This window comes from Euprymna scolopes, chromosome 27 (assembly GCF_053919585.1).
Source record: "Euprymna scolopes isolate OS-2025 chromosome 27, ASM5391958v1, whole genome shotgun sequence".
Lineage (NCBI taxonomy): Eukaryota > Metazoa > Mollusca > Cephalopoda > Sepiida > Sepiolidae > Euprymna > Euprymna scolopes.
Genome location: NC_136508.1, coordinates 36,045,625 through 36,068,345, shown reverse-complemented (window position 1 = coordinate 36,068,345; position 22,721 = coordinate 36,045,625). Strand labels below are relative to the sequence as shown.

Sequence of the window (22,721 nt, the reverse complement as noted above, 5' to 3'; positions counted from 1 at the left end):
GAAATAGTATTTTTGTTGGCCTGTCAACCTTGTTTGAAATAGCATTTTTGTTGGCTTGTCATGATTAAATAGAATTTTCAGCACTACATACGTATATGGGATGGGCATATCATAAAAATATTCATTTTTATTTTGTTTTAATTTTTTCTTTTTTATTTTTCATTTACCACTACTGGTCGCTTTTTTCAGTTTTTTTTTTTTTTTTGTAACTATGACTTTACAAGTTGTAAGCATCAAAATGTCTGGCAGTGAATTCTCTGAAACATTGTAGGGAGTTTTATTGTTTGTTTATTGAAACAAGCAAAATGTTTGAATGGATTTTTAAATTAGCAAAAGACAAAAAAAAATGATCTCGGCTGAAGTATGGACAAATTAAAGGAATATCCGTATTTGACAGGATTTTACAGAAACCTACATTAAATCAGAGAATATTTAAGAATTTTAGGGGACAAAGTTTTATTAACATAAGATTATTTTTAAAATTAAGAAATAAATATACCGATTAGGGGCAAAACTATTTTTATTTTTAACAGAATAATACACCAATCGACCGATTCTATTATTATTCTGTAAATTCCACTATTCGAAAGCAGACATTATTCAATGTTTTTAATTGACAGCCATGTTTAATTTTAGAAAAGTCTCTGATGGGTAGCCAAACCGTATAAATAAAAGGGCGAAGAATAGAGTTTCCGATGGGTAGATAATGTGTATAAGTCCTGAGACAAAGAATAATTTTTGGTGAGTAGTTAATCTGTATAAATCATGAGATAAAGAATAGAGTTTTCGGTAGCTAATCTGTATAAGTACCGAGATGAAGAATAGTTCCTTCTCACATGAAGACAAAAGAGTATTGTGGTACTTCTAAAAGATCCAGTATTTTTATGAAGTGATTCCAGTTTCTGATTGGTTGCTAGCATTGCATGGCTCTATTTGATTGGTCAGTCCCTATCACATTGCCAGCACCCTCAAAATGCATCACTCAATTGCCATGAATACCAGGGACATGTCCAGGGTGATGAAAACAAAGTTTCCAGCCATGGTTATAGTCTTTGGTGTGGTTTCAAGTGAGAGTCATATCATGCCACTTCACATCTTCAAAGTCAGCTTGAAAGTCAACACCAAAGTGTAACTGGATGTGCTGAAGAGTGTGGTGATCCTCTGATTGCATCAGGAGATCTGAGTGTGGCAGCAGGACTCGCCGCAAGCCCGCATCCAGAGACCCAGGCTTGACTTCAGAAGGAGTGTTACAACTTTGTACCCTTCTCTCAATGCCCCCCTTCTCCTCCAACCTAAACCTGCTTAACTACTTTGTTTGGTCATACGTCGAGAACATCACCAACATGACCTCCCACAACACCAAAGACAGCCTGATCATTGCCATCTGTTAAGTATTCGCCGAGCTCCTGCTGGCGCTTGTGGAAAAGGCATTTTCCCCAGTTCTGGATCCGTATCGCAGCTGTGATTGAGGCTGAAAAGGTGTCAGCTCTACTACATAATCAAGTTACTTGAATTGATTTTTCACTGAAAGTTTTAAAATAAAGCTGTAGTGTTGTTTTCTTTAGGGGGGGGGAGGGACAACTTTATCGATCCACCTTGCAGAACCTTAGAATTTTCTTTAATCATTTCCTCATGTTATCAAAAATATTGCTGCATAATGTATGCCAATCATAGAATACTAAAGCTTATTTTAATTTCATTAATATTTACTGACTTTAATTTTATTTTTATTAACCCATTAAGTCTCAAGGTATCTAATTTGTTTTTTTTTGTTTTTACTATTGAATTAATCACCCCCTCATTTTTTTTTCTCTCTAGTAAAGAAGTTAAAATTTTAAAACGACAAAGCCTTTTGCACCAACCTGATATTTAAAAATCCTGTGTATTATTTTAATATCTGACCCCCCCCCTCATTTTTTTCTCTGATAGTTAAATCTAAAGATGCTAACCTATCTTTATAAATGTGACTGCTCACTGCTTTATGGCAGAATCGGATAGAAAATCAAATTTAAAAAAAACTGGTTTAAAATCACAATCAAATAAACAAGATCTACGATTTCATATATATATATATATATATATATATATATATATATGAAAATAATGGAAATAGTACTCCAACAAAATAGAGAAATAAAAAGGAACAAACCGTATTATGTGTTCATCAACGTTTCGTCTTTATTTCGAAACTTCCTCTGGATGAATGAGATTAAGAAACAAAAAATACCAGTACAAAATATTTGAAAATGTTCCACGTGCACAGTGTGATGCAGTTCTATTTCAGAAAAACGGAAAAAGACGTTGGAAATTCAAAAAGGAGGGGGGGGCTGGTGCTGTTAAAGAGAAGGAAATTTTAGTGATGTCATATAGTCGTTAATGTAATTTTAAAAATATGAACGAAGTTAATATTCTTACTGGAAAAAAGCTATATCTGTTGAAATTCAAATATAGGTTTGTAACAGAAATGAAATGAGTGTTTTTTATGTAATTTATTAATTGAGATTAAGTGTTAATTATTACAGAGGGTGTTTGAATGGTGTGAGAAGGTTAACCTGTGTCTACAGTTAAATAATGTTCTTTTAATAAAAGTTTACTTATTAATGGCGCTACATTATAGAAACCTGCATGTTGTTTAATTATGCTTGAATGTGCGATAAGCGCAGATTCAAGTCTCCGGCGCGATTTATTTCAAATAAATTTAACTACTTTTGCCTGTTTAAAGTCAAAGGTGTGATTATGCTGCAATGAATGAGAGAATAATGCACTTAGAGAATTGTTGTTTTTTATATCTCATTTATGTTCACTGAGCCTTTTTTCTAATTTACGCTGGGTTTCACCAACGTATTTATGATGGCAATTTTGGCAAGGAATAGTGTATATACCTCCATTGGAAACTGGTTTGTTTTGGAGATGTTTCGTAGTTTTTAATATATGTCTTATGGTTAGTGATGTGGTTTGTGTGATAGGAATGTCTAGTTTGTTTAGTGTGTTACAGATTATTGTATTATTGGTGTGTGTAGGTAAAAGAAGATGTCTGTTTATGAGAGAAAGGTCTGGTGTGTATGAATTTTATTATTATTTATTCTGGAAAATATTTGTGTGGCTTTTCTCTTAGCATTCAATATGAAATATGTCGGATATTGCAAGGTTTTCAAAATGTTTGTGAGGTATTTGAATTCTTCGTCCAGATATTCAGGACTGCAAATTCTGAAAGCGCGTAAGAAGAAACCAATTATCATCCCTGTTTTTATTTTATTATTATGGTGTGAGTAGAAATGTATGTAATCGTTTTTTTGTGTAGTTTTGCGGTGAACTTTGAAGGATAGTTTATTATTGGATTTTATAATAAGTATGTCTAGAAAAGGTAATGAGTTATTGTTTCCTGTTTCATAGGTAAACTTGGAAGGTTCGACTGAGTTTAATTTGTCTCTAATGATATTTATGCGTGTGTTTTCAGAAAGAAAAATTAAGATGTCGTCAATGTATTTAAAATACTTTGTGTTTGGAGGTAATCTGAATTTGAAAGGGCCAGATTCTAGGAATTCTAAGAAAAGGCAAGCTAATACTCCACTAAGAGGGTTACCCATAGGAAGACCAAAATTTTGTTTATAGAAATTGTTATTAAAGTGAAAATAAGTCATGTTACTGATAAGTCTAATGATTTTTATAAGAGTGTCGGGAGGAAAAGGTCAGCTAATGTTAGATTATTTTAAATGTTTAAGGAGTGAATTCAAGCATTTTTTAATGGGGACATTAGTATATAATGATGTTATATCTAAGCTGTGTATAGTTTTGTTTTGTACATTAATGTTTTTTATTTTGTTCAGTAAATCTCCGGAGTTCTTTATGTGGGAGGTGCTGATAGTGCCCAGTAGTGGAGTCAAAACGTTGGATATGGCACGTGCAATTTTGTGTGTTGCACTACCGATGCCGGATATTATAGGGCGCATAGGGATATCTGGTTTGTGAGTTTTGGGGAGGCCATATAGTGACGGAACATCTCTTTAACAGCACCAGCCCTCCCCCAACTCCTTTTTGAATTTCCAATGTCTTTTTCCGTTTTTCTGAAATAGAACTGCATCACACTGTGCATATGAAACATTTTCAAATATTTTGTACTGGTATTTTTTGTTTCTTAATCTCATTCATCCAGAGGAAGTTTCGAAATAAAGACGAAACGTTGATGAACACATAATACGGTTTGTTCCTTTTTATTTCTCTCTCTCTCTCTCTCTCTCTCTATGTATATATATATATATATACATATATATATTTTTTTTTTTTTTTGCTGGTTAAACTTTTCCCTTAACATTTCGAGTATAATCAGGAATGATGTACTCCGTATTCACTCATGAGTATTTCTTTTCATATAAACCCATTAACTCCTCTCTGCCAGATTCCTATCATTTCCAAGGTCGCAATGAAGAGTGTTAGTGCACATATTTAGCAATGGATGGTAGTTAGTAGATATGTTTATTTTATTGAATGAATTCTAAAAAAAAAAAAAAAATTGGTCTGATTGTTTTTTATTTATTAATATACAAATAATTATAAAAAGAAAAGCAACTTTTCCCATGTGAAAGGAAGAAATATGTTTAGAAAGTACTTATTTTGAAAATCCATGAAGTCAAAAATACTAGATATATTTTTTTTTAATAACATTTCATGATATTAGTATTTAATATAGAAAATATGCATGAGCAGTTAAAAAAATGTTTTATTTTGCAGATAATTGCCATAAAATAAATAAATGAAGTAAAAAAAATATAAAACCCAAATGATAATAATGTACAGTCGCCCACTTAAAAGTAGTCCGATCTTTCAGTTATGCTTTGTGTGGAACCCTCTACCCCCCACCCACCCCATGTAATGAAAGAACTACTTCCGCTGCCTCATTCTTACATTCTTCCAGTCAACTCTTATCCGAGATACTTGTAAGTGGGGCACCCTGTAAATTTATTTACCTCCTCTGCAGGAGGTTAGACACAAGGTCAGGTAGGGGTTTTGAGAAGCCAACGCATTACATGAAGTGATGTCTGCTCTGCCCTACAGAAAATGTCTGAGCAGCCCCATCAGCATTCATTTGGTAGAAACGCCTCATGCAATATGCAACAAGCTAACCCCTTCTCAGAGAGAAGGTAAAGCCTGGAAGAGTGAACCTCATAGGACTGAACAAAACTATATCTCAGCCTGACAGCAATAAATCCACTGTCTGACTGATTACCAAAGACGTATCTCCAACCAGCATAAAAACCTTGTATTACTGAATTTCCAAATAAAGAGAAGTATAAAAATAAGCTATACACAAGGAACGGGGGGAGGGGTAAAATTATAATAAAATCATAGCCTGAAGACATACTTTATAAACAACTGGAGTAATAATAAAACCATGAATCACTAACAATACAACGAAAAATTAGCGATAAACTGAAACATTGCAAACTAAAATTTAGCCAACCTAATTCTGAATCTAAGAAAAAATTGTGACATTGAAGTAATTCCTGCCAATTTTGAGGTTAAAAAATGAAAAATGATCAAACCAAAAGAAATCTAATTTATATTAGTAGAAACACAGGTTCTTGTCCAGAATTCCCTCATATTAAAAAAACAAAAATAAAGAAATAAGAAAAATCTGTAGGATGTATGTAGCCACAAAATGAAAATATCATATTTCAAAAATTAGTGTAAATTGACAAAGTAGTTTTATTTTTTATAAAGAAAATAATTTTAAAGTAAAATTCATGGGAATTCATAGGCATTATAACATAAATCCCGCAAGTTTGAATTATTGTTGAGTTATCTTCCTTTGTTTCTTGAGATTATTTTCAAAATGGCAAGCAAGATAGTTGCTACCCGATTACTCATAAATTTTATTTTTATTTAAAAATAAAATTGCTTGATCAATTTATGTGATTTTTGGAATATGATATTTTCGTTTTGTCCCAAGTATGTACATCATAAAGATTTTCATTTATTCTTGTTTTTTAATATAGGGGAAATTCTGGACAAGAATTGAAACACATAAATTGCAAGTACTTGGCATTATGACCATAATTGTTAAACCTTACTTAACAGTAATGTAATTGTCGAGTTATGTTAAGATATATGTCAGATGCACATAGTTAATAGGTGTAATTGACAGGGTTTGGCTCCAGGGTAAGTTGTTAATTTAATAAGCTAACCTAAAAGCTGGGTTCTTCGTTTGTAGCACACTTTTTTTTTCTTTTTTTTTTGTAAAGAAAAACAGAATATGATAACAGAATTAAGAAACAATACAAATACAGTTTGGAGGAAGAGAATTAGAGGGAACCCAGCCTGAAGAAAGAGAATTAGGGGACAGTCCGCCCAGAAAAAAAAAAAAAAGAATTATGGAACAGCCTAGAGAAAAAAAAATTAGGGAAAAATCTAGCTAGGAGAAGGAAAATTAGGGAACAGTCCAGCCCAGAAAAGGAAAATGGCAGGGTAATTCAACAGAGAGACAGTTCAGACCAGAGCAAGAGAATTAGGGGACAGTCCAGATTAAAGCATGAAAATTAAGGGACAGTCTAGATTAGAATGGGAGAATTAAGGGACAGTCCAGACAATTCAAATTAGAGTGAGAGAATTGGGGATTGTACAAACTAGAGAGGGAGAATTAGGAGATAGTCCAGCCTGAAACAGGAGAATAAGAGGATCCTGTTAAGCAATAGCACCTGAGATCTATCTTGATACATAACGTCAAAAGTATATTACTGCCAATAAATATGTAATGATATACAGATAAGATTTTTAATAATTCTTACATTTATTTGAAAATATTTTATGCCTTGAAATCTTGGAAGGATATAGAATTTGAAAAAATAATTTCCCATCTTGTGCAAATTAAATTATTATTATTATTCCTTGAGATTAAAACTCAGTCCTAATTTATGTACTGAGACGACAATGATGAAATGATTGCTGACACATATTGACAAGTTGGGTGTGCCAAGTTCGAACCCTGTCCATTCCATAGCATCTACTTTCACTTACAGATGTTAACAACTTTCTGTGGTCCATTCTGTCAGTATCTGCTTCTAGGAGGAACTGGAGAATCCAATGCCAACAACCGAATCGAGCCGATCAAAAGAGCTGTACCACGCTGATCCATACGAATGTACTTATGTATAAATTTATTTCATGTTATTCATATTTACGTTTCAAACTCTTGCCTTCATCTTGGCTGTTGATGTTTCGGCTGATATACTCTCTGGCCTTCTTCAGGTGCCTTTTGTCATAGTTAACCTTCTGGGAGTTTCAAACTAAAGTATTTTATATTTCTTAATTTTTGAGATGAAGATTGATAATTTGTATTATTTGAATTATTTAGACTATAGCTCTCATCTGGAGTTTTATTCTCAGCATTTCAAAGGTTGAAGGTTCAATCCTCAATGTGGGTGATACTAAGAATACAATTGCGAATTACTTGAGAGTTGTACCTAGTCATGGCTGACAGAAAAAAAAAGCATGATACTCTGTGGATTAAAAAAAGGGTTTCATTTGAAATTCTGTACAGATTCGAGTTTGACAGAAAGATTTCTTTTGTTTTTTTTTAGAAATTAAAACAGTTTTTAAAATAGATTTTTTCTTCACAAAACAAGAATAATTCAACTTCTAAAAAAAATATAACCAAGCTAACAAACCTAAGGGAGATAATTCAAGAATGTTACTATTTAATTGTCTCCTCATGACGGCAGAGTTAGACACAAGGTCGGTTTTTAATGTGGGGAATGTTCAGCTCATTCAAAAAGGGGCACTATGAATTGGAACAAAAATAAAAATTGCCTCGGTCTGAAAGAATTTCTCCTTCACTAACCGAGAACAAAAAAGAATTAAGTGTAGAAGGCTAACTCACCAATGTAAAAGAAAAGAAAAAATTATTTTTTTGGTTTGTTTTTGTATGTTTTGTCTTTAAAATTGAAATCATTCCAAAATTTGAGTAAATTACTTTGAGTTAATAGAAAATATTATATGCTCATGCAGTTTCAAGACATTTTTTAACAAACCTCTTTATTTATTGTGCCTTTTTTGGACATCTTTTAATTAACAATCCCATTTCAACATTGTTAATGAAAAAAATAATTTTTCAAAAATGTATATATACATATACACAATTACCTACGGTATAGCAGAATATATAATAACAGGAATATATTTTATAAATCTTCTTAGATATTTCTTCAGATGGACCCCAAAAATATCCTTGTAAATTCAATCCTACCATTTATTTCTAAATTCAGATTTTCTACATTAGTGATATTTTGGTGATATTTTTAAAAAAGACAAAAAAAATTTATGATGTACGTACCTTTGATAGAACAAAAATGTTATATTCAAAAAAAAAAAAAAATCACATAAATTAATCAAGTAGTTTTTTTATACAGAAAATAGTTTTTTTTTAACACTTTTTAGTGCTTAATAGCAAATTGTATCCATTACAAGTTTGATTTGGATTTTTATTCCTGAAGAGGTAGTTAAAGGGGAGGTAATCAGTGGTGAATTTTAAATATGATGGAACTAGACACACCATTCTTGCTTCTTTACAAAATTTGATTTTTTAGTTAATCAAGTAGATTTATTTTAACTAAGATGATCAGATATTATGAGAAAGCGAGAACAATGTGTATATGGGCACATGCCTTTTAAATCTAACGTGTTACTCAAACTGTACACACATACACACACCTTCAATATGCACTGGTTACCGGCCCTTGTGGTAATCCTTGTTTTGCTCAACAGGTGGTGTTCTCTTTTTCCTGTTCCACTTCTCGCTCTTCTCTTTTTCTCACTTGCCTTCGACATGTCAAACCGTTCGTTCTCTATTGTCTGTGTAAGGGATACACCTTTAAACAATTACTTGTGCCCCCATGACGTGAGCACCCTCGACAAACCCGACAGGCTGCTAAATCCCACCCCCACACTGTAGAGATCCCTAGATGTAAAATATCTTTCTACTCCAATAGTTTCTTCCCCAGAACCGCTAGACTTTGGAATTCCATTCCAGGTCCTTGCTTCCCCAACAGTACTGACGTGCAGAAGTTCAAGTGAACCGACATCTTGCTGCCCAAATCCCTACATAGTACCCCAGTAGTTGTTGCCCCTGATAGTAGCCCCCTACACCAAAGTGGCAATTTGCCTTGTTTGGGGTGACAATGTAATAAAAAATAAATTTAAAAAAAAAAACACGCCTCAATAGAATCATAATCTTTTCAAAGTAAGGATGAGCAATCTCGTATATCCACGCATCACATACACGATAAGCATTCAACGTATGCCTCAAACTATATACACAATGAACGTTCTAAATCGATACACGTACTGTAAACTCTCATACGTATAACGGACAATCCAATTCATGCATGAAATATGCATACACACGCGTACACCAATATACTTTGTATTTTTCATTGTTTCTGTATAAATAAATTCTCCTGTATATATGTAAATGCATAACTGTTTCAGCATGCGTAATTCTGAATCTTCTAAATCATACTCGGTAAAGTCGTTCTTTATTCTTAGTCGTATTTCAATGTCTCCCCAACAAGTGGTGACCACTACATCTATTGCTCCATCATCTTTAAAATTCATCATTGATTACCTCCCTTTTAACAACATCTCCAAAAATAGAGATTAAAATTAAACCTGTGATTGCTATGATTTGCTAATATCACTAAAAATCGATTAAAAATAAATTGTTTTCTATATAAAAAAAATTACTTGATCAATTATACGATATTTGGAATATGACGTTTTTGTTCCGTGACTGATATGTACAGCAAAAAGAGTTTTCTGTATTTTCTTTTTTTTTAAATAGGTTGAATTTTAGACTTGTATCGATATATTAAACTGGATTAAGTAATTTATTCCAAAAATATATTATTCTATTAAAGACTAAATCTAATTTTGTGATAGATTTAATTTTTGACAATTCTTCCTGCAAATTACAAATACAAGATAGATATTAAACAATCTGCCTTTTAGAAATGCAATTATTTTGAAGGTCTCACTTAAATTCTCCTTTGGTTTTTGGTTTTTTACTCCGGTAAAGTAGTTAAACCTTTTTATTAATTAAATCAAATTTATTTGTAACTTTTGTTTAGTATATTCTAATTCACATGTCACTTCAGAAAAATATTCAGTGCTTCTCCAGAATTTCCCCTTTATTAAAAAAAAACAAAAATAAAGGAAAAATTTGTATAATGTACATACCTATAATAGAAAGAAAATATCATATTCCAAAAATCATGTAAATTAATCAAGTAGTTTTATTTTTATACAGAAAATAATTTTTAAGCGATTAATTGTCATTTGTAGATATTACAACATAAATCTCGCAAGTTTTAATTATTGAGTTATCTTTCTTTGCTTTTAGATTGTTTTCAAAATAGCAGACAAGACAGTCGCTCTTTTGTTACTCATAAAATTTTATTTTCTGATTTAAAAATTAAACTATTTGATAAATTTACATTGTTTTTGGCATATGATATTTTCATTTTGTCACAAGTACGTACATCATATAAATTTTTCTTTCATTTTGTTTTTTAATATGGGGAGGGCCAAGATCCAAATATTCTATATCCGGTATTTTTAAAGGTCTTATATATTGGCATATTGAGTAATATTTGCTGTCATTGAATTAAAAATGTCCAATAATCCAACCAAACGTTTTATTTGCCTTTCATACAACTGACAAAATATTATTATTAGACTTTGATTAATCATAAACAATTTATCACCAAATCACATTCCTCGATTACTTTTTTTTTTTTTGATTCTCTGTTTGATTTGCATTGGAAAAAATATAAATGAAAAAATTTTTAAACAAAAGTTCATAAAAAAAAATGGGTTCCTGTCCAGAATTCCCCCTATATTAAAAAAACAAAAAAATAAAAAAATATCTGCATGATGTATGTACTCATGACAAAACGAAAATAGCATATTTCAAAAATCACATAAATCGATCATGTACTTTTATTTTTATAAAGAAAATAATTTTTAAGCAATTAATGGGAATTCATAGGCATTACATCATAAATCTTGCAAGTTTGAATAATTGAGTTATCGTTTTTTTTTTAGATTGTTTTCAAAATGGTGGACAAGCAGCAGTTCCTCATAAAATTTGATTTTCTTTAAAATTTGATTTTCTTTATAAAAATTAAATTACCTGATCAATTTATGTGATTTTTGGAATATGATATTTTCGTTTTGTTATAGGCATGTACATTGTAGAGATTTTTCTTTTCTTTTTTTTTTTTTAATATAGGTAAAATTCTGGAAAAGCACCAAAATATGTTTCTAAATTATAATCAGGCAGCCTCAAATCCCTGTGTATCATCCACTATCAGAGGGAGGAAGAAAAATGTATTAAAATTGTAAAAAAAAAAAAAAAAAAAAACTCATGAGAAGAATTTTGGGGTGGATTCGACCACCTGAAAGAACAAGGCACTATGACCAGATTGAATAGGATAGACATCAACAGACAGGGGGCAGCACTGGTACTTGTAATAGTAGTTGTAGTAGTTTTAGCAGCAGTAATAATGGCTGGCGGTGATAATTCTGGCAGCTGCAGCCCACTCTGTGCTGTCATTATTCCGGGAGAGGGGAAATCAGTAGAAGTAGTTAGTAGTCCCACAGACAGTTGGCTTTCTGTACTGAATAATATTCGAAGATACGGCATTTACGGCACGTCTTGATACCGCACCGGTAGCTCACTATGTGTCCAAGAGAGTCCCTACCACGACAGTACTTGAGGCCGCAAGGGTACCAACCCACACAGATCTCATAATGGCAGCAACAAGGTTTGTTATAGTCAGTAATGTCCCGGCAATGGGCATATTTGGATGGGATATACTGTGTAGTTGAAGACCTCAATGTGTTGTAGTCCTTGCCGAGAGCTGAAAAGAGAAGAACACACACAAATTTAATATGGAGTAGTTCGGAGTGAAGAGCCATTCTTGTAATAAAAAATTATCCAAGAAAATCCCAATTAAAACAAATAATGTTCCTTTAACTAATCTATAAAGTATTATATTAATCTACATATACATTTTATTTTATACTAGCAGGGAGACCCGACATTGTCCAGGATTGAATGATGTTCAATGAATGTTTTACACTCCAATGTTTTTATTGTCATTGAAATCGCTGAAATCGTCCATTTTTCAATCAAATCAATTGATTGTCTGCTATAATTGAGAACCCATCGTGGTGCACCAGGAAAAAGTTTCACATGCCTCCCTGCTGTGACTTAGTCCACAATACATTGTAGTCTACATTGCACTGTAGAGAACCTACTGTTGATTTTATAAAATTATTTTTATATGTAATGATTGGAATTAAAGTTTAAAATGCAAAAGTCAAGTATCATACTCCAATTGTGCTTTAAACAGAAACATTCATTTCAAACGCACCTCTGTCATATCAAAGAACCTACTGTTGATTTTATATGCCTGGCCTTTCTGCTTGTACAGTGATAAGGGTTTGAATTTAAGTTTAAAATGAAATAATCAAGTATCATGGTTCAATTATGCTTTAAACAGAAACATTCATTTCGAAAGTGCTCCTGTCATATCAAAGAATCTACAATTGATTTGATATGTTAGGCCTTTCAGCTTGTGTGGTAATAAAACTTCTCAAATGCACTTGTGGTGTTAGGCTGTATAAGGTGTTAACTTTGGTCAAAATTGCCTGTTTTTCATCGAATGTTTTTGATTATTGATTATCCAATACTTATCGATGACATTCCAATACAAAACCTACCTAAGAACATTGCCAGATACATAAAGTATATTTGTGTGAAGTTTCATAAAAATTGGCGTAGTCGTTTCTGAGACCATAGGGAACAAACTCACACACACACATAAAGTCCCTTTTATACAATAGATATAGGTTTTTATTTTGAAATGGTTACAACTCCTCTCCTCCTTCCTTTTTCTATTACATTTTATATTAAATATTTAATATACACTTTTTTTTTTTTTTTTTTTTTTTTACAAAGACATCACCACATTATCAAGGCCCAGAGGCCACTCAAGGATAAGGGTTAAAGAGTGTACAGTAGAAGTTGGTCAATATAGTAATCATTAGTAATGAAAATTTGGTAAATTTAATAACTTATATGGAACGGCTCATCAAGAACTTATTTACTTTAGACTTGAACAAAACCATATTGTAGTCAGCCGGAAAGCAGGAAAACGGAAGACAATTCCACAGGCGTGCAGTTCTAAGAAAGAAGCTTTGTTCATGGAATCTACGTTTAGGTTTAGGCACAGATAAAGAGTGGGGGAAATTATTGATAGTGTTTACAGCTAGACGAGTGTTTCTTGTGAAAGTTTGGCGAGGGGGGACCATAGATTGAAGCTCAGTTGAACACTTTCCATGAAAATAACGATACATTAGAGACAAACTCGCAACATCTCTTCTGTGAGATAGAGGTTGCAAGGAAGAGAAAAGGACATCTCCTACGAGGCTACGAAGTCTATTTTGAACTCTATCAAGGCAGGACAAGTCCTTTCTAGCAGCTCCTGCCCAGATGTGGCAACAGTATTCCATCCTTGGACGTACCTGGCTCTTATATAGATAGAGAATAGCATCAGCAGTGAGATATCTACTGGATCGATAGAAAGATCCCACCATTTTTCCAGCGGCCTTGGCAACAGATTTGATATACGTGTTCCATTTAAGATCAGGAGTAATGGTCAAGCCCAGAAGCTTGTCAAAACTTGAGGCCTCCTGAAGACGAGAGCCATTCATTTCAATTGATGACAAATGTGGATTACACTTTATAATAATTGTAAAACTATAAATTCCTTCAAGAGTTATTCCTCTTTTATCTAATTGAGTTGATTCCACCGACTCAAACGGTTTTGAATAGATAGTGATTACCTCCCCTTGCATCACATGATGTTTTAAAACCAGTTGCCTATTTTATTTCTTGAGTTTAACTTCCACGATGTTACGGAGAACAAGAACCTCAACTATAATTTCTACACCAGTTAGAAAAGCATTTCTTGCAAGGCATGAAAATGGTTAAAGAAAAATGTCTTTTTATAAACCTTAAAAATTAAGATACGAGATTTAATTAGAAATTTATAAATTTTCAAAGTGCACTTTTATAAATTTTATAAAGTAAAATATAATTTAAATTGAATCTAAAAATTACTTTGGATTTATTTCATGTTAGGTACATTTTGTTGCACTTAACAAAAAAAAAATGATCTATTAGCAATTACTGATATAGATATATAATTTTCAACTAAAATTTTTTCACTATCAGTGTATACACGTTTCTTTCTCTCCGTCGCTTTTCGTCTATATTTCTCCTACTCCCATTATACAACCATCTCATTGTATGTAATGTCTTGAAAATTAAAAGAAAAATCTTAAAATTTCAAAACAGAAACATTTAAATAACATTTTTCAAAGGCAAAATTTTTAAATCCACTGTAAAAGAGAAATAAAAAATGCAAGAGAGCTATATGCCCAGTCTGCTAAATCCAAAGTAGCTGATCAGTGGCTTGGTTCCCACCAGTTTTGGCAAATAACAAATAGGATCCTGAACAGAAGTGTGCGTTCTATCCCAACCATTATCAATGGACCAGAGGTCATCTCGTCAGCATCAGACAAGGCCAAACTATTTGCAAAGAACTTTGCAGCTAATTCTACCCTATGCGACGAAGGCCATCAACTCCCCATATTTCCTCCTATAACACAAAACACGCTAGGTAATATACAAATATCTGTGCGTGAGGTCGCCAAGCTAATCAAAAACCTTGATTCCAGTAAAGCAACTGGCCCTGACGTCATCCCAATTATAGTGTTAAAAAAGCTTCAACCTGAACTTGCTCCCATACTTACAAAACTGTTTAAGCGTTGCCTTAAGAAGTGCTTTCCAACACCCTGGAAAACCTCATCAGTATGCCCTGTATTTAAGAATTCAGGTAATAAGTCCTCTCCCTCTCAGTACAGACCAATAAGTCTCCTGTGTGTCATGAGTAAGTTGCTGGAATCCATACTAAATAGAGAAATAGTAAACCACCTCAGCAGAAATAACCTCCTTAGTGACACGCAATATGGTTTCCGTTCTGCAAGATCTACCGCAGATGTGCTGACGGTTATATCTCATAGGATTAGCGAATCTCTTGACAAAGGCTACCTTTCTAGGGCAATTGCTCTCGACATATCAAAGGCCTTCGACAAGGTATGGCATAAAGGCCTACTTCACAAGATTTCCAGCTACGGTATAACTGGAAATGTTTTCTCAATCATTAATTCATTTCTCTCTAATAGGCTCATAAGAGTAGTGGTCGATGGACAAAAATCAGAGGCCTGCAGTATTAATGCTGGAGTCCCTCAAGGGTCAATCCTGGGCCCAACTCTCTTCCTGATCTACATCAATGACCTCCCTAAACACATACTTAAATCATTCGTTGACATCTATGCTGATGACACAACCATCTACGGCAACACATCAGAGGCTGTAAATGACAAAGTTCTCTCTGATTCTCTCTCCTCTGATCTCGAGCGTGTAGTTTAGTGGGGGAAGATATGGCTGGTTACCTTTAATGCTTCTAAAACCAAGCTCCTATCTTTACATCATCAACGCTCTGATCCCCATCTGGCATCAATTGAAATGGATGGCTCTCGTCTAGGAGAAGCCCTATGTTTTGACAAGCTTCTGGGCTTGACCTTTACTCCTGATATGAAATGGAACACGTACATCAAGTCTGTTGCCAGGGTCGCTGGAAAGATGGTGGGTTCCTTCTACCGCTCCAGAAGATATCTCACTACTGATGCAATTCTCTATCTATATAAAAGCCAAGTACGTCCAAGGATGGAATACTGCTGCCATATCTGGGCAGGAGCTGCTAAAAATAGCCTATCCTGCCTAGTACAAAATAGACTTCAGATTACAAAGTACAGAGTACAAAATAGACTTCGTAGCTTAGTGGGGGATGCCCTTTTCTCTTCCTTGCAACCTCTCTCCCACAGAAGAGACGTTGCGAGCCTGTCTTTGTTTTACCATTATTTCCATGGCAAGTGCTCGTCTGAGCTCCAATCTCTGGTCCCCCCCTCGCCAATCTTTTACGAAAAACACCCGTCTAGCTGAAGCCACTGTCAAAAATTTTCCCCACCATGAACACAGCTTCTTTCTTAGAACAGCACGCCAGTGGAACTCTGTTCCATCTGCCTGTTTCCCACCTGACTACAACTTGGATGTCTTCAAATCCAACGTAAACAAATTCCTGATGAACCGCCCCCTTAAGTAGACACTTTATGAAATCTCAACACTAACGTACTGTACATGCAATAACCCTTATCCCTGAGTTGCTTCCGGGCCTTGATAAGTGGTGACCTCCTTGTAAAAAAAAAAAAAATGTTTACAATGAAATCTGGAACAGATTTTATATAGGTTTTATAAACAAACATTCAGTACAAAATGAGAAAAATTGAGATAAAATTTGAAACATCGAAAAACAATAGAAATTTCAGAGACAGCCGATTATATCTTACAAAGCAAAAACGCCTATTAGTTAGATATACATAAGCATCAGAAAACATTTTACATCTTAACGTTTCACGCGAGAACAATAATTTATTGTCTACAATCGCTAAGAGACTCTAGTCAGTATTCTTCAATACAGTGTAATTAGTACCTACTGTGGTTTCACAAAAAAGTGCAGTGACTGGTTTTATTTGATTGATAAAACGACTCCTACTTCGGAATACACTGTGAGAAGACTACATTTCTATTTTGAATTAGTAATATTCACTTTTTGAGGACTTAATAAAATTGGCACGTGGTTAATAATGCAAGGAGAATAACTATAATTAGCTAAGAAAAACATTTTCAAGAGACAATTTGGGTTGTTGAAATAATCAATCAAAAATTGAAATGGTGTTTAGTAAAAAAAAAAAAAAAAAAAACTTGTTAATTTATTTATTTATTTATTTGCAAACTGTTATCCTCATCTTCATAGTTGTTGTTTCATCACGTTTCGGCCAACTCAACCTCTGGCTCTCTTCAGGTGATTAGCCCAGGTGGATAATCACCTGAGGAAGGCCAGAAGAGGAGTTGGCCGAAACATGGTGAAACAACAACAGTTATGAAGATGAGAATAAAAGTCCACAAACAAATAAATAAATACAAATTACTCATCTCAAAGGATTCCAACAAAAAATAATTAAATAAATAAAAATATTAAATAAACTTGTTAATTTACAAAAAAAAATATGTAAATAAAAGGTAACAATTATTTTCACATATATCTACAAATATTACATATTGATCCTTGTACCAGATCTTAAAAAATTATCATATTTGGAGGAAGTCTAATTTTTAAGACAATTACATGTGGTTTTACAACCTAGAACCACTCGGACTTGGGGTAAGCACACAGATGCACACACACTCTCAAGAAGAAAGAACAAAAATAATACTTACAACGAGAAAGGATTCGTAAATCTGCATCACGTGCATATATTTTGTCATGTGCTTCTCGACAAATGTTATAAATATATGGACTGATCACATGTGATTTCTCCAGATGGACTACATGATCTTGTTCGTGAATCTCTCTCCCTTTGTCATCTTCAGGAGTACGGATAGCAGTTGGATTTTTCTAGAAAAGAAAAATAAGATTGTAAATAAAAAAATATACAGCATAATCACATTGACAAAGAGATCCCTGTTAGATCCCTAAAGTTAAGCAACATTGAAGCTGGTTAGTATTAAAATGTGTGACCACTTGGTAATACCAGGGGCTGTATGTACTCTCAAGCCTAGAGGAGGATGGGTGCCACTGGGCTATTCTTGCCCAAGACACACTGCACACCCCCCACGACACCAGAGAGTTAAGGGGCTCATTCATTTATCCAAATGAAAAAAATATATCTTAAATGAAAAAAAATATATATTTTAAATTAAAAAAAAAGTACTTTTTTTTAACCCTTGTTTATTTAAAACAAGGCATATGGCCACTAGGACACACGAGGCTACTATTTGGAACCATGTCAACAAGGGACTATGTAGGGAGTTGATCAGGTTTCTTGCAATTGTTAAAGAAATACAAATTAGAGATCAATTTCTAAGGTTTTAGCCATTTCCTTCCTACCTATTATAGAGCATGGTATCAAAAGCATATACACCCATCTCGGACACAATTTTATCAGAGAGATCGTTTTTGAATATCAGCAATAATAAAGATCCAAGAATCAACTCCTGGAGCACACCTGCATTAATATCATGTTGTTTAGACGTACAGCCATCAAGGACAACCTGGATTTTTCTCCTTTCTAGGAAGGATCTGTGTATGTTCAGTATTCGTCGAGAAATAACATATGATTAAATTTTCATGAAAAGCCCTTCATACCAGACCTTCTCTTGGATATATGAAGGGCTACTATACTAGCTTTCCCTGCCTTATTTAGTGCATGGTACATGCAGTCAGAGATGACAGGATATTTGCAGTAGGACAGACTTGTCTAAATTCATACTGTCAATCAAAAATAAGTTTAGCATTTACAATCTAGTGGAATAACGCTTGATTAATAAAGACTTTAGCAGAGAGAGGGGGGAGACTGATAGAGCAATAATTGAATGGGTCAGTTCCTTCACCAAAATCCATGAATACTGGTATCATAGAGGCAATTTTCCAGCAAGACATTTGTTGTAGAGTTTGGAGAGAACAGGGGCTAGCTCAGCAGAGCATTTCTTTATCAATATAGCAGGGATGAGATCAGACCCACACGCCTTTGAGGTGTCTAGTTTTTTATGATATCATGAGAAGGGGTGATTCAGATCATAGAGAGTGACTTCTGTATGTAAAGGGAAATTTGTGAAGGTGTGACTTGCAGGGTCTAAGGTGGAGCTGAAGGTGAACATGCAAGCAAGCAACCTCATGAATAGTGAGAGGATTGTTGATTGCTTATTATTCCCCACACTAGAATGACAATAAATTTTAAAACATTAAATAATAACTAGATTAGAAAACCTCACTCGAAATGTTGTACAAGGATTTATATATATAATACAGCCTTTTTATTTATTCTCATATTCAATTAAACTTTAAACCTAAAATGGTCTTAAATCTAAGTACCACAATAACGATAATCTGTAAACATTACTTGCCACTAATACTAAACTAAAATTAACCGTAACGTTATTGAAGGTTGCTACGGCCATACTATAAATATAGAAATAAAAATTAAAAAACTCTTTTTATAAACAAATTAATTATTGGGAAATAATGAAACAACGAGATCTAATTTAGGAACTCAACGAATGGGATATAAATTTTTTTTTTTAAATGGCTTAGGGTTTTCTGTGAAAACTTCTCATGACTGTTCTTAAATAAAGATACGAAAATTAGGCGATATATTAATATTTAAATGGTCTTTTCCGTAATTACAGCAAAGGTAAATATTTCTCACATGCTTTTCCCGTTAAAGGAATTTTTCTTTTTTCTTTCTCTTCAAAAATGCTCTATTGTCAAAAGTGTGTTTATTCATAAAGTCCGAAGAAATGCTGGTTTTGGAAAATTTTCAAACGATATAATGTTTGAAATTGTTCAACTGGACATGGAAACAATTGTAACGTAAAATGAAATACACTTTTTGTTGCCATCGACACCCTTTTTGAAGTCTTGATTTTGCTTCCACAGTATATATATATACATATATATATACACATATATATATATATATATATATATATATATATATATATATATATATATTAATGATGGGACGATTCCAAAATTTTTCTGATTCCAATACAATTACCGATTCTGTTCTAAATTCTCGATTCCAATACAAGTACTGATTCCGATTCTTTTAAAATTTCTAAATATTAAATTAGGGATTTGACATTTTTTTTTTTAAATGTTCAAATAACTGCTCCCCCCCCCCTGTAATGTACGTATATATTTTGCAAAATGTAAAAAGTACATTTAGGATGTGGTAGGGGATCATATATTACAAGAGTAGATATTTCTAAAAGATTTTCTCAAATGTTTTCGTTCTAATTGATTTAAAATTGTGAGACAAGATTTTTTTAAAAACCCATTTGTATTTGTTTGCCGTTTATGTTATTTGAAATTTTCATACATAATTAAAACGAACTGATGATTGGTATGCAAAATAAGAAAACAATGTAGGAACAGCATAGTTAACAATGCCCGTCCCATGTCAAGAATGAGTTTCTATATAATAAAATACTATTTAGAAAAGCATCTTTAACATTAGGAGGGATTTCTGTTAACGATTACCTTTTAAAAAAAATATGAAGTTTTGAGACATTGTGTTGAACAAAGATGGCAGCGTAGTTCAGATCAGTAACGAAGATGGTGACCAAGAATCAAATGCGGTCCGTCGCGTAGTTAACCTCTTAAGTTCTGAGATATTATGTTGAACAAAGATGGCGGCGTAGTTCAGATCAGTAACCAAGATGGCGGCGTAGTTCAGATCAGTAACCAAGATGGCGGCGAAGAATTAAATGTGGTCCGTGACGTAGCAAATGGTGAACTGATTGAATCCAAAATTCGACGATTTTTATAATAATTTTGCGACGTTTTGATTGGTTGTTTAGCACAGCCGTTGGTTATAAAAATGATTGGCGAATCCATTCGTCTCATACCCCCCATCACAAGTCAAAAACATTTTACATTTTTTCTAACAATTATACACGTTTTTTGGTCTGATGAGGTGGTCTCTTTGAATTGAGGTTGCACTGAAACATGTATACACATATGTAACCAATAATGTTTGCATAATCAACATACTCACTATATATATATATATATATATATATATATAGAAAAACGATTCATAATTTTGGAATTAAAAATCAGTTTCAAAAGGAAAAACAATATTTATATATAAAATATAACAGCATGCCAAAAGATAGAATGACTCAAATTGAAACAAATTTTTTAATAGAGATAAAAAAGTATAATATCTGCCTTACACATGACTAAAACGCTAGTTTTATTTTGGTGTCTTTAACTGCCCCCACCCCCACCCACCCATTTTTGCTGATGAGGAGACTTTGTTTTTAAATAAAATTTTTGTCAATATTTATTGTCAATTTAAATAAAATTATTGTCAATATTTATTGTCAATTTAAATAAAATGAACATCGTTTCTGAAACGATCGTACAATCTATTTTGATTTTGTTTGTTTTTTCTTTTAAAACCGATTCTTAATTCAAAATTATAAATCATTTTACTAAATATTTATATAGCTCTAGGATATCTATACCTATTGAGCTTATTATATATCTACAGTTCAATTGGCACTGTTTTCTTTTAAAAGTATTAATACATTTTACTAACACATTAAAATAAACTCTGCTCTTTAGACTCCAGGTCTAATTCCCTCTAAAGAATAATATATATATATATATATGAGGCTTAAAAGCCTTCAAATAGGAACTCACTTGTCGTAATTTGGACATAGCATCTGATGAAATGAATTCGTTTTTCATATAACGCATCACAAAACATTGGACTTGATGTTGGCTTTGGCCTTGCTCCTCCTCAGGTAAAATAATTGTGCGGAAAATTTGGACTTCCTGAAAAGAAAAAAAGAAAATTAATAACTCAAATATCAGAGAATAAATAATAAATTTCACCAATAAATTTTTTAAAAAAATAACTTCAGAAATTTTGCAATATTCTTTAATTTATTTTTTACTCCTTTTTCCCCATTAAGCAAGGCTTATTGCCATTTGGACGTAATGGATTACTATTCGGAACTATGTCTACAGGGCCACTATGTAGGGAGTTGAGCAGCAAGATGTTTGTTCGCATCATGGTTAAATTTCTGCATGCTGGTACAGTAAAGGAAGCAAGAAACGGAAAAGGAATTTCAAAGTCTAGCAGTTTGAGGGGGAAAAAACTATTACTGTAGAAGGCTTTCTGGCATTTAGGGACCTCAACAGTGAAGGGGTGAGATTCTGCTGCTTCTCAAGTTAGTTAGGGGGTATTTACGTCAAAGGGGCATAAGTGATATGATTTCATTAGAACATATTCCATTAAAGTACTGGTAAAACAGATACAGGGATGCAATATAATTCAAATGAACAAATTTGTTTCTAATGAATAGAAGTTATATTTTTGGAGTGAGAAAAATACATGTAAAGTGGTTGCATAATTTTATTAATGCGGAGATTAAATACATTTTGACGACCAGGGTTAAAGTTGCATTAAACTAGCTGGGGGGGGGGGGAGTAGCTTTGCCCGGTCGTAAAATATGCTTAAATATGATATTTTAATTTGTACAGATTTTGTATATATTATTATAGATTCGTGATTTAAAAAAAAAAAAAAAAAAGTATTTAGGTGCCATCAGCTTGAATCGAAACTTCAAGCAAAACTGTAGCATTCAAAGCTGGTGACGTTACCACTGTACCAACATGACACAAATATGAACTGATTAAAAATAAACGAAGATGAATGTACAATATATATATATATACAATTTCTTCAATTTTGACCCCTTAAAAACTATTTTAACAGGTTTAAGATCCATAAAAGAACGGTCCATAAAAAATCCAATCATTTGAGGCCCCAAGCACAGCTCTGTAACTTTTAGTTTCGGAAGAGATAGAGTTTGAAAATATGGAGACAGACAGACAGACAGTGAGTTTTATAAATTAGATAATGAATAGATTCCTTAAAACAAAGATATTTTTCCTGTTAAG

General features: G+C 32.9%; 2 protein-coding genes across 12 annotated transcripts in view; one reads left to right on the top strand and one right to left on the bottom strand.

Moving 5' to 3' along the window:
• The window catches only part of LOC145248822 (uncharacterized), a 165,013-nt gene that overhangs the window by 51,112 nt on the left and 91,180 nt on the right, over positions 1 to 22,721 (top strand). The window lies entirely within an intron of this gene.
• Positions 4,511 to 22,721, bottom strand: part of LOC145248821 (out at first protein-like) — an 85,900-nt gene continuing 67,689 nt past the window's right edge. The window contains exons 2-4 of the mRNA XM_080110511.1: positions 21,456 to 21,590; positions 17,462 to 17,639; positions 4,511 to 11,912 (exon numbers count right to left, since the gene is read on the bottom strand). Of these exons, the coding sequence (XP_079966637.1) occupies positions 11,638 to 11,912; positions 17,462 to 17,639; positions 21,456 to 21,590 (588 nt within the window). The 3' untranslated portion in view covers positions 4,511 to 11,637. The remainder of the gene's footprint in view (positions 11,913 to 17,461; positions 17,640 to 21,455; positions 21,591 to 22,721) is intronic.